The sequence below is a fragment of the Marmota flaviventris genome, chromosome 6, assembly GCF_047511675.1.
Source record: "Marmota flaviventris isolate mMarFla1 chromosome 6, mMarFla1.hap1, whole genome shotgun sequence".
In the NCBI taxonomy this organism is placed as follows: Eukaryota; Metazoa; Chordata; class Mammalia; order Rodentia; family Sciuridae; genus Marmota; species Marmota flaviventris.
In genome coordinates this window covers 26,001,591-26,016,060 of record NC_092503.1, presented here as the reverse complement: position 1 = coordinate 26,016,060, position 14,470 = coordinate 26,001,591, and the positions used below count along the sequence as shown (strand labels likewise).

Below are 14,470 nucleotides of genomic sequence, written 5' to 3'. Positions count from 1 at the left end.
CTCTCCAGCCCTTTCGACTTTTGTTTTTAAAAATAGGGTCTTGTTAAATGGCTACCCTGAACTTGTGATCCTTGGCCTCCCAAGTAGCTGGGATTACGGTATGAGCCACTGCACCCGGCAAGAATCCCAAGTTTAAAGTTAAACAGTCTAGGGCAGGCCCTGGCAAACTTTTTCTGTAAACAGACTTATTTTAGGCTTTAAGGGCATACAGTTTCTGTTGTATACTCTATTTTTTTCCCCTTTTCCCTTCTATTCTTTTTTTACAAGGATGTAAAAACCACTCTTAGTTCATGGGCTATACAAAACTAGGCCATGGTCTGAATTTGCCCCTGAGTTTCAGTCTGCCAAACCCTGATCTTAAACAACCACAATTAAAATATTAGTTTCAGTCTACATTATCGTTTTTAAAAACTCCCACCCCAGAGTTTACAATAGGGTGTTAAAATGGAATTGGAATTGAATTTAATAATAATAATGGGGGAAAACGTGGGAAGAATAGTCCACCTATTCAGGAATGAAAAACTAAAAACTGAGAATTAGTCTGACCATTAATTTCTTTCAGTTTGGTGTTTTAATTATTGTGCTTTTTGTTCTTAGTAATTAAATGTTTAATAATAATGCTGATTACCTGGGAATAGAAGGTTGTGATGCAAGAACAGCAGCCAAGACACCTGTCTTTTGTGTGTGTTCATCAACATCTGGCCTTAATTCATCTTCTGATTTTAATCTTCTTCGAACAGGTTTAGGTGGTGGAGCAAGAGGTGTTGTGCCTTTGCTCTGGAAGACAAGAAATCCATTAATAATGGATATTTCCTGAAGACGTTCATGGTTAGCTAGCACTTTGCCAACTCTGTTTGCTTTCTTTAAGCTACTTGCTCTTAAAACAATTAAAAGTTGGCTGTCCTACTTTAAAATAATTCATCTATTTGTCAGCAGCTAACTTAAAGTGCAACAGGAAAGGATGCTTCTAGTTGATCCCACAATCATGAATATATCTACAATAACAATTTTTTTTAAATAGAGTAAAATAAGCTCCTTGGAGTCCAAATCTGATAAAAGACTGTAAAAGTCAGTTTTAACATAAATATGATACATATTCAACATATACCAATTCAATAAAGAAAATCTCCAAAAATATTCATTTTCAACATAGGAAATCCTATTCAAAAATACTAAAATATATCATCTTTAAGAATAAAATAATTTATTATGAACATGCAGAAGGCTACATAATTAATAAATACCACTAAAATGCACAGTAATTATAACTCTTGAAAATGAGTGGACACTTTTTTTGGGGATTGTGAATCTGCCTCCAATAGAATCAATTAACACTAGAGTATTTCAATGTTTAGTATAACCTGATTAAGTAAATAAATAAAAAAGAGAGTCAACTGTCATCTCTTAAGTGCTTTTTAAAATTTGTTGTGATAAATTGACAAAAAATAAAATTATTTAAAAATATCACAGAAGTACTAACATAGTAAAAAATTAAGTGTCCAAAAAGCAGAATTTAAGCATTTTATAGCAACACAACCTGTTTTAAATAACCTGGACATATATGAATAATAAAAGGGAAAAAAAAAGTTACCAAAATTGTTCCCTGGAGTGGAATGAATGAATTTACAATTTGAAATGCACAAGGGAGAAGAATTTACAAGAGGAATGGAGAAAGATATTAGAAAGCAAATATAATAAAATATTAATGGTATAATCAACATGGGGTTTATTGATAAACAATATAAATTTCTTTCTCTATAATACTTTTTGCATACCACATTGGCAGGAACACTAGTAGCTGTCTTTTCTTCTATTTTACTATCCGTTTTGGCAACTCGAAGAGAACTTGCAGGATCAGAAGCTTTTTCAACCTAGAGATGAACACATTACCATTTTAACGATATATAATATATAATTATGCACAAATATAGAATATGTAACAAATCAGAGTAAAACTTCAAGAAAATATTTTGACAAGAAAACTGAGAGCTCAGAGATGAGAAGGAACTTGGAAATACCACATTAAATGTCCTTTCTCTAGTACTAAAAGGAAGCAAAGGGGGGAGGTCAACATCCGTGAAGGAGGGAAGGGTGAATAAGGATGCAGCCATTGTACTGAATATCTAGGTTGTGGCTGGAAAGTTCTTTAGTTGGGGAGGGAATTCACCCACCCAGGGATGTGAGTACCAGTACTCTGACACATCTGCACTTGCCCTCAGACCTGCTCCTGTCTTCCTCGGTGCAGCCCTTTCACCTAATGGCCAGGCACAAAGTTATATGTTGGAATTAGTGACCAGTAGGAAATTTTCCACAGATAAAATCTATAGGAAACCTTTATCTAAGCCATGCTAGTCAAATAAACATGGCTTTTTAATCTGACAGAAAGGCTCAACATGGGTTAAAACAACAATTAGGACAGAGATTTCAGAATTTTTCTAGTCCCTTCCACTTCATATTTATTCCTAGTGGTTTAAGACATTCCTAGTAATGCTCCTTGCCACTAGAACTACAATAGTCTCCTAGAATGCAATCTGCTAAGATCACATTTTGGCATTATATGGTTTGTAAGTTTGCCTAACTAAGGTGACTTACACAAACTGGGTATATGTTATGGTAACCATGGCTTCTTCTCTCTTGGAAATCTTCACTAAATCATACAATCAGATGCTCAGTATTGAACCTCCAGACAAATGTTTCATCCAGGACCAGCTAGTTGTGTTTGTGTCTTTTCATACCATACCAGATTCAGATTCTTAGCATTATACTGCAACAAGCAGGTATTAAGAGGGCAAGAAAAAAGTTGAGAAACACTGACCCAGTGAATATGAATCCTCCCAAAGAGGCAGCAGCACATATTTTACTCAATGGTGTGCCATCTACTATTTGCCTTATCAGGAGTTCTTGTTCACAGAGAGGCTTTAAGAGAATGACACGGGAAGAGAATCCATGAATTAGCTAAGCCTTTGAAAACTGACCGGCAAGACTTCTGAATGTTTCTCAGCTTCATCATCTTGTTCTTCATTTACATTTGATGCAGCAAATACTTCAAATTGGCTGAAATCTGCAAAATTTGGTTGCTCTGGTATCTGCTGAGGTGAGGTACTAGTGTGAGTCATTAGGCCATCGGCATCCACTGGACGATGTACAGTGGGACCAGGAGCCTGGACAATGGTTTAGAACAGAGAAACATACATTTTTTTTTGGGGGGGGGGGTAATATCAATACCATAGAACAGTCTACTTTTTCTTTGAAAATATGTTGTAAAATATATTACAATACAACATATTAGCTGTATTGTAATATATTTTAAACTGTGTTATAATAAATAGTATATTATCTGTAAATTCATGGTGTATATTACTATGACATTTAGTTATAAATAAGTCTTCATAAGTGAAAAGCAGACACTCAAAAGCATTAAGATTATAAAGCTCCAATAAAAATACTTTTTCAAAGTTTTTTTATTAGAATGTCTTTTATTCATCTGAAGAATTTTATAAATTGTACATTTGAATTTTATAATTTTATATACATTTTTCAAATGTACATTTATAGGATCCTATTGTCCCTTCCCCCACTATTTTTTTTTTTTTTTCAATACTGGGACAAAAATTAGGTGTCAGTCAGAACACATGGATACCAGTACCACAAAGTTTTTATTTAAAAAACTTAAAAGTACATTAAAGAAGAGGAGAGGGTTTGGCCCTATCCAACTCCTCTTCTTGCAGTTTTTTAGAAAGTATTTTTTTAGTTATAGATGGACACAATATCTTTATTTTTTATGGTGGTGCTGGGAATTGAACCCAATGCCTCACACATGCTAGGCAAGTGCTCTACCACTGAGTCACAACTCCAGCCCCGTATTTTTTTTCCTTAATTGGGATATTGCACAATAGTTTACGCTTTTAAAAAGTTACTTTTAAAAATGCTTCCTTATGTTTCTTTAAAAGGTCATTATTATTATTATTTTTTTAAAAGGTCATTATTTTTGAAGTGCAAAAGAATTAGTTTCCCAAGATCAAGTGCACTTCCCACTTCTTTTCAATCTGTCCTACACCACACCAATGATACTAAAATATTCAGTATAAAAATATATTTATTGAGTATCTACTTTGTGCCAGGCACTATGGATATAATAGGGAAGAAAACAAATAAGGCTCATCCACTAATAAAGGTGACAGTCCAGTACAGGATAAGAGATAATAAGCAAGCAAGGAATTAAAACATGCTACAGGAATATATCAGATGTTTCTTTTCTATTTACCCTTTAAAATTTTTCCATCACTTAGAAGATACTCTGCCTCCTCCCTTCTTCTCTAGTTTCATTTTTTCATTATCCCACATGTCCACTCTAGTTATAGTGAACTAACTGGTTTTCCCCCCAAAGAAAGCCAGGCTACTGCACATGTCCTCTCCCCAGTAAATACTACTGTATCTTTCAAGTCCCTCTTCAAATCTTTCTTCCTTCATTTTACTTTACCTTCTCAATGTTAATCTTGATTTTACTAGCCACTAAGTCTGTTCCAAAGCATTTTATAAATATATCTACTGCAGCATTTCAATTCTCCCTGAAAGGAATGCAGAGGTCTTTAACACTTCTTTCACTGATGTAAGAACACATCCAGAAAGATGCAGTGGGATTACTCTTGTAAATGCCAGACTGCAGAATATAAATGGACAGACAGCTCCCATCTCCTAAAATCTGTTATTCTTTCTCCTAAGCCCTCCTTTATCAAGATATATTACTTGCTTCACTTTTAAGTTTATTAAATTGCTTTATTCATAGGATTATTAATTTTTCCAACTTTTTTCATTATAAAAAATGTACAATGAGTAATATTCTGTATATGCATTTTTATTTTTTCTCTTTCCACATTTTTATTGGTACATTACAGCTATACATAATGATGCGATTTCTTATTATATGTTCGTATATACACACAATCTAACAATATAATTTGGCCAATATCACTCCCTAGCACTTCTCCCCACTCCCTTCCTTCTACACATGGTCCCTTTACTCTACTTATCTCCCTTGGATTTTCATGAGACACCCCCATCACCACCACCTTTCTTTTCCTTTTCCTCTCTAGCTTCCACATATGAGAGAAAACATACAATCCTTGGCCTTTTGAGTTTGGCTTACTTTACTTGACATATGGTCTCCAGTTCCATCCACTTTCCTACAAATGACATAATTTCATTTTTTCTTTATGGCTGATGACTAAAACTCCATGATGTCTATATACCACATTTTTCTTTATCCATTGACGAACAACTAGGCTATTGTGAATTGTGCTGCTATAAACATGTGTATACAACTTTAATTTTTTTTTAAGTACAGACACATTTTTTTCAAATATTTTCAACTTATGATTAATTGAATCCATAGATGCAGTACAGATGGATACAAAGGGCTGATTGTACTTTTTTTGCACCTAAACTGACATTATTTTTATGTACAGTTCATTAGCTCAAGTGGCTGGAGAACCACACCATAAACTTAAGCCTTATATAAGCAAATTAATTAGTCTGTATTCTGTGGGCAGAAAATTACCTACATGTAGACACAGTGTACTATCTGGCATTTATATGACTTCTTCAAGGTAAGTACTGAGGAGTAGTATAGCTGGTCATACGGCTGATCCATGCCTAGTCTTTTTTTTTCCTTTGGTGCTGGGGATTGAACCCAGGGGTTTTGTGCACGCGAGGCAAGCATTTTACCAACTGAGCTATATCCCATACTCTCATGCCTAGTCTTCTGAGGAACCTCCAGAGTGATTTCCATAATGGTTGTTCTAATTTACAGTCCCACAAAGATATAAAATTGTTCCTTTTTCTCACATCCTCTCCAACACTTACAAAATCTCAGTGTAGTTTTGATTTGCATTTCTATAATTGCTAATGATATTCAACATTTTTTCATATATTTGTTGATTATTTATATTTCTTTTGAAAATGTCATTTGGTTCATTTGTCCATTTATTAATAGGGTTATTTGATTTTTTGGCATTTGAGTTCTTCATAATTTCTAGATATTAATCCTCTGTTAAAAAGAGTAGCTAGCAAAAACTTTCTCCTAGTTTGTTCACATTCCTAGTTGTTTCCTTTGCTGTGAAGATTTTTAATTTGATGCCATCCCATTTATTAACTCTTGGTATTATTTCCAGAGATTCAGAAAATAGTTTGTGCCTTTTGGAAAACAGAGTCCTACTGAGACAGTCATTGCCTGTGCCTGTGTGCTGGACTGTTGACACCAAGTTTATTTCTAGGAGTTACATAGTTTCTAGTCAAATTCCTAAGTCTTTGATCCATTTTGAGTTGACTTTTGTGCAAGGTGAGAGAAAAGGGTGGTCTAGTCTCATTCTTCTACACATGGATTACCAGTTTTCCCAGCACCATTCATTGAAAAGGGTCCAATGTATGTTTTTGGCATCTTTATCAAGATCAGATGACTGTAGATGTGTGGTTTTCGTCTCTATATCTTCTATTCTGTGCCACTGGTTTATGTACGTGTTTTTATGCCAGTACCATGCACTTTTTATCACAATAGCTCTGTAGTATAATTTAAAGTCTGATATTATGATGCCTCCAGCATTGCTTTTTTGACTTAGAATTGCTTTGGCTATTCTGGGAGTCTATTCTTCCAAATTAATTTTGGGACTGTGTTTTCTAGAACTGTGAAGAATGCCATTGGTATTTTGATGGGGATTGCATTGAATCTGTATATTGCTTTTGGTAGTATGGCCATATTGACAATATTAATTCAGCCTATCCATGAGTATGGGACATCTCTCCATGTTCTTATGTCTTCTTCAATTTCTTTCTTTAATGTTCTGTAGTTTTCATTGTAGAGAGGTCTTTCACCTTGTCAGATTTATTTATTTTATTTTATTTTATTTTTTGGCTATTATGAATGGAACAGTATTCCTGATTTCTTTCTCAGCAAATTCACTGACTTCACTTTAAAGGATCTTTCAAGAAATAACCCAGATTATTATTGAAATCCTTTTCTTCCAAAATCCTCATCTTCACTGAATGAAATACTCATTAAGGATAATTATTAGGTGATTACTGACCTTCCAAATAAATGTATAACAGAATTGAATATCCAACCGACAAACTCATCAGGAGGAAGTAAAATAGCCAACATTTAGTAATGAGTACCTTGGAGAATTACCTGTGAGGGCTGTGGTCTTGGAGGCACTGCAGGAGGTTGGGCAACAACTCCAGCCTGTTGTTGTCCTGTGTGAATATGCAAGTCTTCTTTTTAGCAAATATATAGTCACTTTGCTAATAGAAAAAACAGGCTGAATCAATGTGACCACATGATAAACATTTCTAAGAATGCTTGATAATTATAGGACAGTGAATACTATCTTGTACAACAGTCTATATGTCACCCATTGGCCAAATCTCTTGACTTTTCCTCAGACCTTATTTCTCTTGGGAACTGCATTACATGAGAGACTCCTGATAAGCTCCTGTTTCCATACTAGAATATATTCTCATCTTTTCCTGCTATATTTCTGATTGCTTGTTAGCTATCAGATACAAAGACTTCCAATTTTTCTTTTTAATACTTCACTCTACCATTTCTATGCAAATAATTCTAAACATTACATTGATCTTTCTTTGCCTGAAGATCCAATGACCTGTTGATTATTTAGATTTTTCCTTACCATTTCAAACTCATAATGACTAAAACATGACCTCATTACCCTTTGCCCATCATTTCTATTTCAATTAATGTAATAGCAATACTGTCAGTTGAAATTTTACCAAATTTTGACTGTTCTTGCCCTTTCATTAGCCAAGTGAAGGCCTATTACTCTCCCACCCCTGATATCACTACATCTTCTTTTCAAATTTCCTGAGTTATACCTCAGGTTTCTATATGTATTATTTCCATTCAAACACACAAAAAGAGAGTTACTAAGAAAAAACATCCCTTTTATTTGATGTTATCTTTACATCCAGATTTTTTCTTCATAAAAATACAATAAATAAGACATATTAACAAGAATGGAAATAAAATGTTGTATGTCTTGGATTAACTTTAAAATTAAATGATAATATATATTGTGCTTCTTTGGCCCCTACCTGTGGTGACTGTAAAGGTCCGATTCATATCTAAGGATGATGATCTAGAATGAGAGGGCTGTGGCCTTGGAGGGGGAGGTGGTGGTGCAGTGTTATCAGGAGAAGTTCCTGAATGAGACCTGCAAAATTCACCCCATAACAATTGGTCATGCTATTCATATTGGAAAATTTTTTAAGCATTCAAACTTGGCTAAGCAGCAAATGACCCTACTAGCATGACATTTTCTCAAGCAGTACCTATTTAAATATAACCATCAGTAAAGATAGCACTATTATGTGTCCTAAACAAGTGGTTTTTTTTTTAAATGTTGTAAAGTAAAACAATAAACAGTATTTTAAAAATTTGGAGAAGTTAGTTGTCAACATGATTTCAAGCTAAACTTGCAAACCACAGGCTGCTTTTCCCATTCAACTAAAGGTAATAATAAAAAAAATTTAAAATGAGAAACTCTACTATCAAACTTGGTTTATCTTCCAAACTTATTAAAAACCGGAGTCTGGTAAGCTGAGGTCAAACCTGGGTAAACTATCTGAAGTGCCCATTCTGTTTCATCAAAGACCATCTTACTTAAGAGCTCAACTCGCCCTAGAGATTCACTTCTTTGCTACTGAAGTCTTTGCTACTTTCAGTCTTCTTCTGAAAAGGGTCTCCATGGATACTGGCAATCTGGTCTTCATATATAGGGATAAAAAGAATAAAACCAAGATGACTGAGAACTCTTAAGAAACACAGGAAGAACTACATGAAAAATTGGAAAGGAAGCAAGCAGCCTTAATTTATGGGGAGAGAAATATGCTTCTCTTCTGAACAGCTTTTAGGGAATGGCAAAGTCCTCACAGACAAATCTCTTGTCATCCTCCCACCCTATCCCACACGAATTGTTTGTGCCTAAGCTTTAATGTAACACAGAAGTTTAGGGTCAGGGGCCTGCACTGCTGGGCTGTGTTGGATGCTGTTTTAAAACACAGAATTCTTTTGGTACTTGCCATAACCTATTCATTTATTACTTTAGACTCTCACTGTTCTCACTGTTTCTCTACAAAAAGGACTATATTAAGCTTCTATTATGAAGAATTTATCAGCCTTTAGAACTTCCACAAAATACATGAGGAAAAAAACAAAACAGAATTTCATTGATTTTTCTAATTAAGTTGGAAAGAATGAAAATTACTTGTCTTTTACATATTACCAAAAAGTAACCTAACAACTTTCAGAGAACAAAATAATGTGTATGTGGTTCCAAATGATTTTAAGTATTAAACTGCATCAAAATAAAAAAAATGCGTTAAGATATTTTAACACTTTTAATTGGCAGAAATACTGACCTTTGACGAGTTACATTGCTCCCGATCTGTTCTGGGTCAGAAGTAAAAGAGTCTGAACTACTGTAACCATCTGCTGATAAATGGGATATGTCCTATTTAATAATAATCATTTCTTTACTTTTTGCTCTAACCCACACAAATATAAGTGAGAGACTGTTTCAAATCAAAAATATTCAAAGACTGCTAATAGGTAACGTTCATCCTAATGTTACTAACTGTAAAAAATTAAGTATCAATCAAATAAATCATGCATATGTATATAGCAAATCATTATCTAGAAACTTAATACTTAATGATACAGAATTATTCAAAATAAGTCACAAAATGTTATATATGTTACAATTTCATATTATACAAAAACAGAACTACAGATTGAGTATACCTTATTTGAAATGCTTGGGGCCAGAAATAATTTGTTTCCAATTTTTTGGAGTCTGAAATATTTACATGTATATAATGAGATGTTTTAGGGATATTTAAAGACAAGATCTGTTTCATATACACCTTATACATACAGCCTATAGGTAATTATATATATATTTTTAGTGTTCCTGTGCTTTGACTGTAAACTATCACATGAATTTAAGTGTCGAATTTTATACTTGTGGTGTCATGCTGGCAATCAAAAAGCTTGAGATTCTGAAACATTTCAGATTTTCGATTAGGATTGCTCAACCTGTATTATACACACACAGAATAAGAACTAAAGTTGATGATGACTTTGTTAACCATGGTCATTTGTAAAATAGTGAGAGTATGAATAGTTATTTTGTTATTTCTGTTTATCTTTTACATTTTTGCAGTTAAATGTGAACTGCTTCGTAATGTAAAAAAGTCACCTTCAAAGAATAAATTTTAAAATATTTAAAATAAAAAAATGAACTTTAAAATTGTTAAAGTGAAAAATAAAACAACCTGAAGTAACATATGCTGGCAATAATAAATTTTTTTAGCTAGGGGTCCTTGATTTTTCTATGTCCTCAAAGACTTAGAAAGCAGCAGGGAGGGCTGGGTTTGTTGCTCAGTGGTAGAGCACTTGCCTAGCATGTGTGAGGCACTGGGTTCGATTCTCAGCACCACATATAAATAAACAAAATAAAGGTCCATCAACAACTAAAAAAAATTAAAATAGAAACTCAAGGTATAATCTGAAGGAAAACTATATACACTTTTAATGATATTGGTTATTAGGTTTAATTTCATTTCAAAACTTATCCTTTTACTTTTTCTTGCCATATAATGGAATTACTTAATTGGTAAAAGAACGATGCTAAAATGAACATATTTCCACCTAGATGTCCTGAAATATATGTCAAATTTTAGATGTATAAGACTGAAGTCTTAATTCTTTCCCCACAAACCTACTATCATGACAGCCTTCCTCATTTCCCAGCTACAGATAAAAAGCCCAAGAATTACCCCTGCCTCTTCTCTCCAATCTTATACCACAGAGGTAAGCAAACTCTGTGGCTTTCTAGGAAATGTTCAAAATTCAGCCCCAAATATGACTACTTCTTAGTATACCCACTGCTACCACTCTAAACTGAGCCACTCTCTCCTCCTGCCTGAATTATTATAACTCTCTCCTGAACTGTCTCTCTTGCCTTCTTTTGGTCTATTACTATTAGAACTGCCAGAGTGACCTCGTTTTTTTGTTTTGTTTTTTTAAAGGAAGTTCAGATTATTTCACTTCTCTATTCAGAATCTTCTAATTGCTTTTCCATTCAGTAAAGGTCAAAGTCTTGCACTGCTCCTTGCTACTATTCTACCACTTACTACTCTGACTTGCCAAACCTTTTATTACACATCTGTTTGCGGTCCCAACAGAAACAAGTTTCCTTTCTTAAGGTTTTACTAATTCCTGTGCCTTAATTCATCCTTCTTTTAGGATTCAAACAGCTGAATCACTCTGCTCCTTCAAGTTTTGACTCAAATGCTATCTTTTAGTAAGGCCTTTTTTGAACACTTTATTTAAAATGGCATTCCTTCTTCCCTTTCCAGCCTTATTTTTATACATGGTATTAATTACCTTCTAATTTAAGAGCTGCCCTCCCTCTTATTATCTTATCTCCCTTACAGAAATATAAACTCTATATGGGCAAATTTTTTTTTCTTTTTTGTTTACTGCTAAATTCCCAGTACCTTGAACAGAACTTGGCACTTAGTATCTGATTAGCACTGGCTGAATGAATAAACATATCCACAATGTTTTGTGAGACAGAAAGAAAAAATGTTGATAGAAAAGAGCCAATGGACCAAGCTGGGAGGGAGCAGCCTTCCCTCAAGCAGGTGGCAATGAAGGGTGGCCATTTGTTCATAGACAGGGTAGGATGATTAAAAGAGTTAACTATCTTCTACTTTACTCAGTGAAGACAGCACTAAATGGCTACACATTTGAAGCACTCAGACTTTTAAATCCATCCACACTTAATATACTTCAAATGGAAAGTGTGAGGCAAATGTTTCACTTACTTACCTACAGTATTTCCAGAAGCAAATTTCACAGATGAATTTATCTTATTTTCTTCTGAAAGGTCAGATGGTTTCACAAGTAAGGGGCTGGTTGGATTAGTATGATCTAGTGGAGAATTAATAGGTAAAAATACAAATACTAGTATTTGAATTGATAAATTCATAAAGTTCAGAATATAAAACTTCATTTAGATATTCCATAAAAGTGACAAATAAATCCATGAGATATTAGACAAAATAATATTTTTAATAAAAATAAATGTAAACCTGTTTATATGGAATTTCGTCATCGGCCATAATAAGATACTTGATAATGAAAAAATTTATCTGCACGTTCAATTTTAGCTTGGTAGTGAAACTGCTTAAACAAAACACCATATATATTGGGCTACAGATAAGTTAATTAATGATACTAATTCACACAAGAAAAAAAAATCTACCTTTCAGAAACTTTAACCAAAATATTTAGTCTAAACTGATGGGAAATTCCAGAAGTCCAAGTAAAAGAGACAACTTACAAAATTTATACAAAGGCCAAAATCTACTTTTACATCTTTTTTAGTTAAAAACTGAACACACTTTAAATAATTCATGATGGTGACCACATAAATCCAGGGTTATTGGAAAAGTCACATTTCCACATGCCCTTATTCTAAAACCTTATACTTTAAGATCAGTAATTTCCTTTAAAAAACTGCAACATAGGCCAGTGCAGTGGCACATACCTATAATCCCAGCAGCTTGAAGCTGAGGCAAGAGAATCAGAAGTTCAAAGCCAGTTGCAAGCAACTTTAGCAAGATCCTGTCTCAAAATAGAAAATTTAAAAAAGGGGGGGCTGGGGATGTGGTTCAGTGGTTAGATTCAATCCCTAGTACCATAACCAAAACAAAAAACTGCAATATAAGCAAACACACGTGTCTACAAACACAACAGTTAGAAAGCACTAGATTTGGAAAATAAGCAATTAAAATACAATCTAGAAACATCTTCCTTACCACTGCCAGTTCTTTTAAGTTCCATTTCCTGCATGTGGATTTTGCTTGGAGTCATACGAATGGGAACTGGATGAACAATAGCAGTATCCTAAAGATAATGGGAGTAAATATAGATTTTGTATTTAAAATGTCAAGTTAATACCATTAAATAACCAAAACTAACAACAATGCAAAAACTAGTAGATAGATTTTCTCATTTACATTAAGGTAAAGATGAAAATAAATTTTCATAATCAAAAGCTTAGTTGATTTTATCAAGTCAAATAATCTGATTTCTTTTATAAAAAGTACATCTTAAATTGAGTGATTAAACATTTACATGAAAAAATTCTCTTATAAAAACACAGTTCATGACAATATTCAAAAGCAATTTAAAATGGTCTGATGAAATTATACAATTGTTAAATCCCGAGGTTAAAGTAAACTATTTCATGAAAACCGAGACTAAAAACATTTTTGTAGACTACTTAAGAAAATTTGATGATTTTTTTCACCTATAAAACAAAGATAATGAGCTGTCAATTTAATTGGGATAGTGGGCACAATAAATCCTTTCTATGGAATAATTCAAATTGTTAAAAACAGAGTACCTCAAATTTTAGCTCAGACTTCCACAAAGGAACTCATTATTTCAGAAAGCAAGTAAGACTCCCTGTCTAACCTGCTAATACTTTTCTACCATTTCCATGATGGCAATATATCTAACTTGGTGAGTGGTGATTTAGAGGCATAAAGAAGCTATTTGTATAGACTTTTGTAAATAATGAAAGAGCAAAGGTAAGGAAGAAGAGAACGAAGACTAATGGAGACATCTCAGAAAGGGTGGGAGAAGAGTGAGGTGCCCTGGGACACGGAGAAGCCTCGTCCTAACCCCTGGTAGAGGAATCAGAACCAGGTCAAGCATCTGAATTCACAGCAACAGACCAGCTGAAAAACATGGCCAAGGGAGCTTGGCTCCTCCTATGAGGAATCAGTTCATACTCTGTACGTGCTGCAGTTAAAAACAAATTTGAGACCCTTCAATTTCAAATATCTATTAATGAGTTAAGTTTATAATTTAGTGTAGAGGATGCTGAATTTTAGTTTATACTGGATACTGTTTTGGTGATAATACTGAGTTAACACCAAGCCCTTGAGAGGGAAAGTTATGTTCCTGCATATGGTCTCTTACTGGACCAGCCTCCTTGGCTTACTCTCATCACCTTAAAATTCAATTTATAACAAATTCTTTAGAGCCACTATCTTGATAAAGTCATTCAAAGTAATTTCCTGCTCCTATACCTAAGAGAATTTTAAATAGGGTTAACATTTATTCAAGAAGCCTAATATTTCCCCTATACATCCTAAAATTGTAGTTATAAAGACCAACATTACAGATGGATCAAAGTTTAGATTTCTCATAATGAGTGACTCTCAAAATATAATAATACACTTAAGATACTATTTAAGTTATAGTTGCAATACAAAAAACATGGCTTTAGGGGTTGGGAGTAGAGTGCTCACCTTGCATGCATAAGGCCCTGGGTTCAATCCCCAGCACCACAAAAATAAATACACACACACACCATGGTTT

At 33.8% G+C, this 14,470-nt stretch overlaps 1 protein-coding gene across 10 annotated transcripts in view; it reads right to left on the bottom strand.

Moving 5' to 3' along the window:
• Reps1 (RALBP1 associated Eps domain containing 1) overlaps window positions 1-14,470 on the bottom strand; it is a 76,209-nt gene that overhangs the window by 2,080 nt on the left and 59,659 nt on the right. For 6 of the 10 annotated variants that reach the window (XM_027938456.2, XM_071612987.1, XM_027938460.2 and 3 more), the window contains 8 exons: window positions 12,898-12,985; window positions 11,906-12,007; window positions 9,430-9,499; window positions 8,104-8,222; window positions 7,181-7,245; window positions 2,976-3,161; window positions 1,776-1,871; window positions 629-777 (listed from right to left, as the gene is read on the bottom strand). In XM_027938456.2, the coding sequence (XP_027794257.1) occupies window positions 629-777; window positions 1,776-1,871; window positions 2,976-3,161; window positions 7,181-7,245; window positions 8,104-8,222; window positions 9,430-9,499; window positions 11,906-12,007; window positions 12,898-12,985 (875 nt within the window). Of the gene's footprint in view, window positions 1-628; window positions 778-1,775; window positions 1,872-2,975; window positions 3,162-7,180; window positions 7,246-8,103; window positions 8,223-9,429; window positions 9,503-11,905; window positions 12,008-12,897; window positions 12,986-14,470 lie in introns of all 10 variants that reach the window. The other 4 variants (XM_027938455.3, XM_027938457.2, XM_027938459.2 and 1 more) reach the window with 1 other exon arrangement.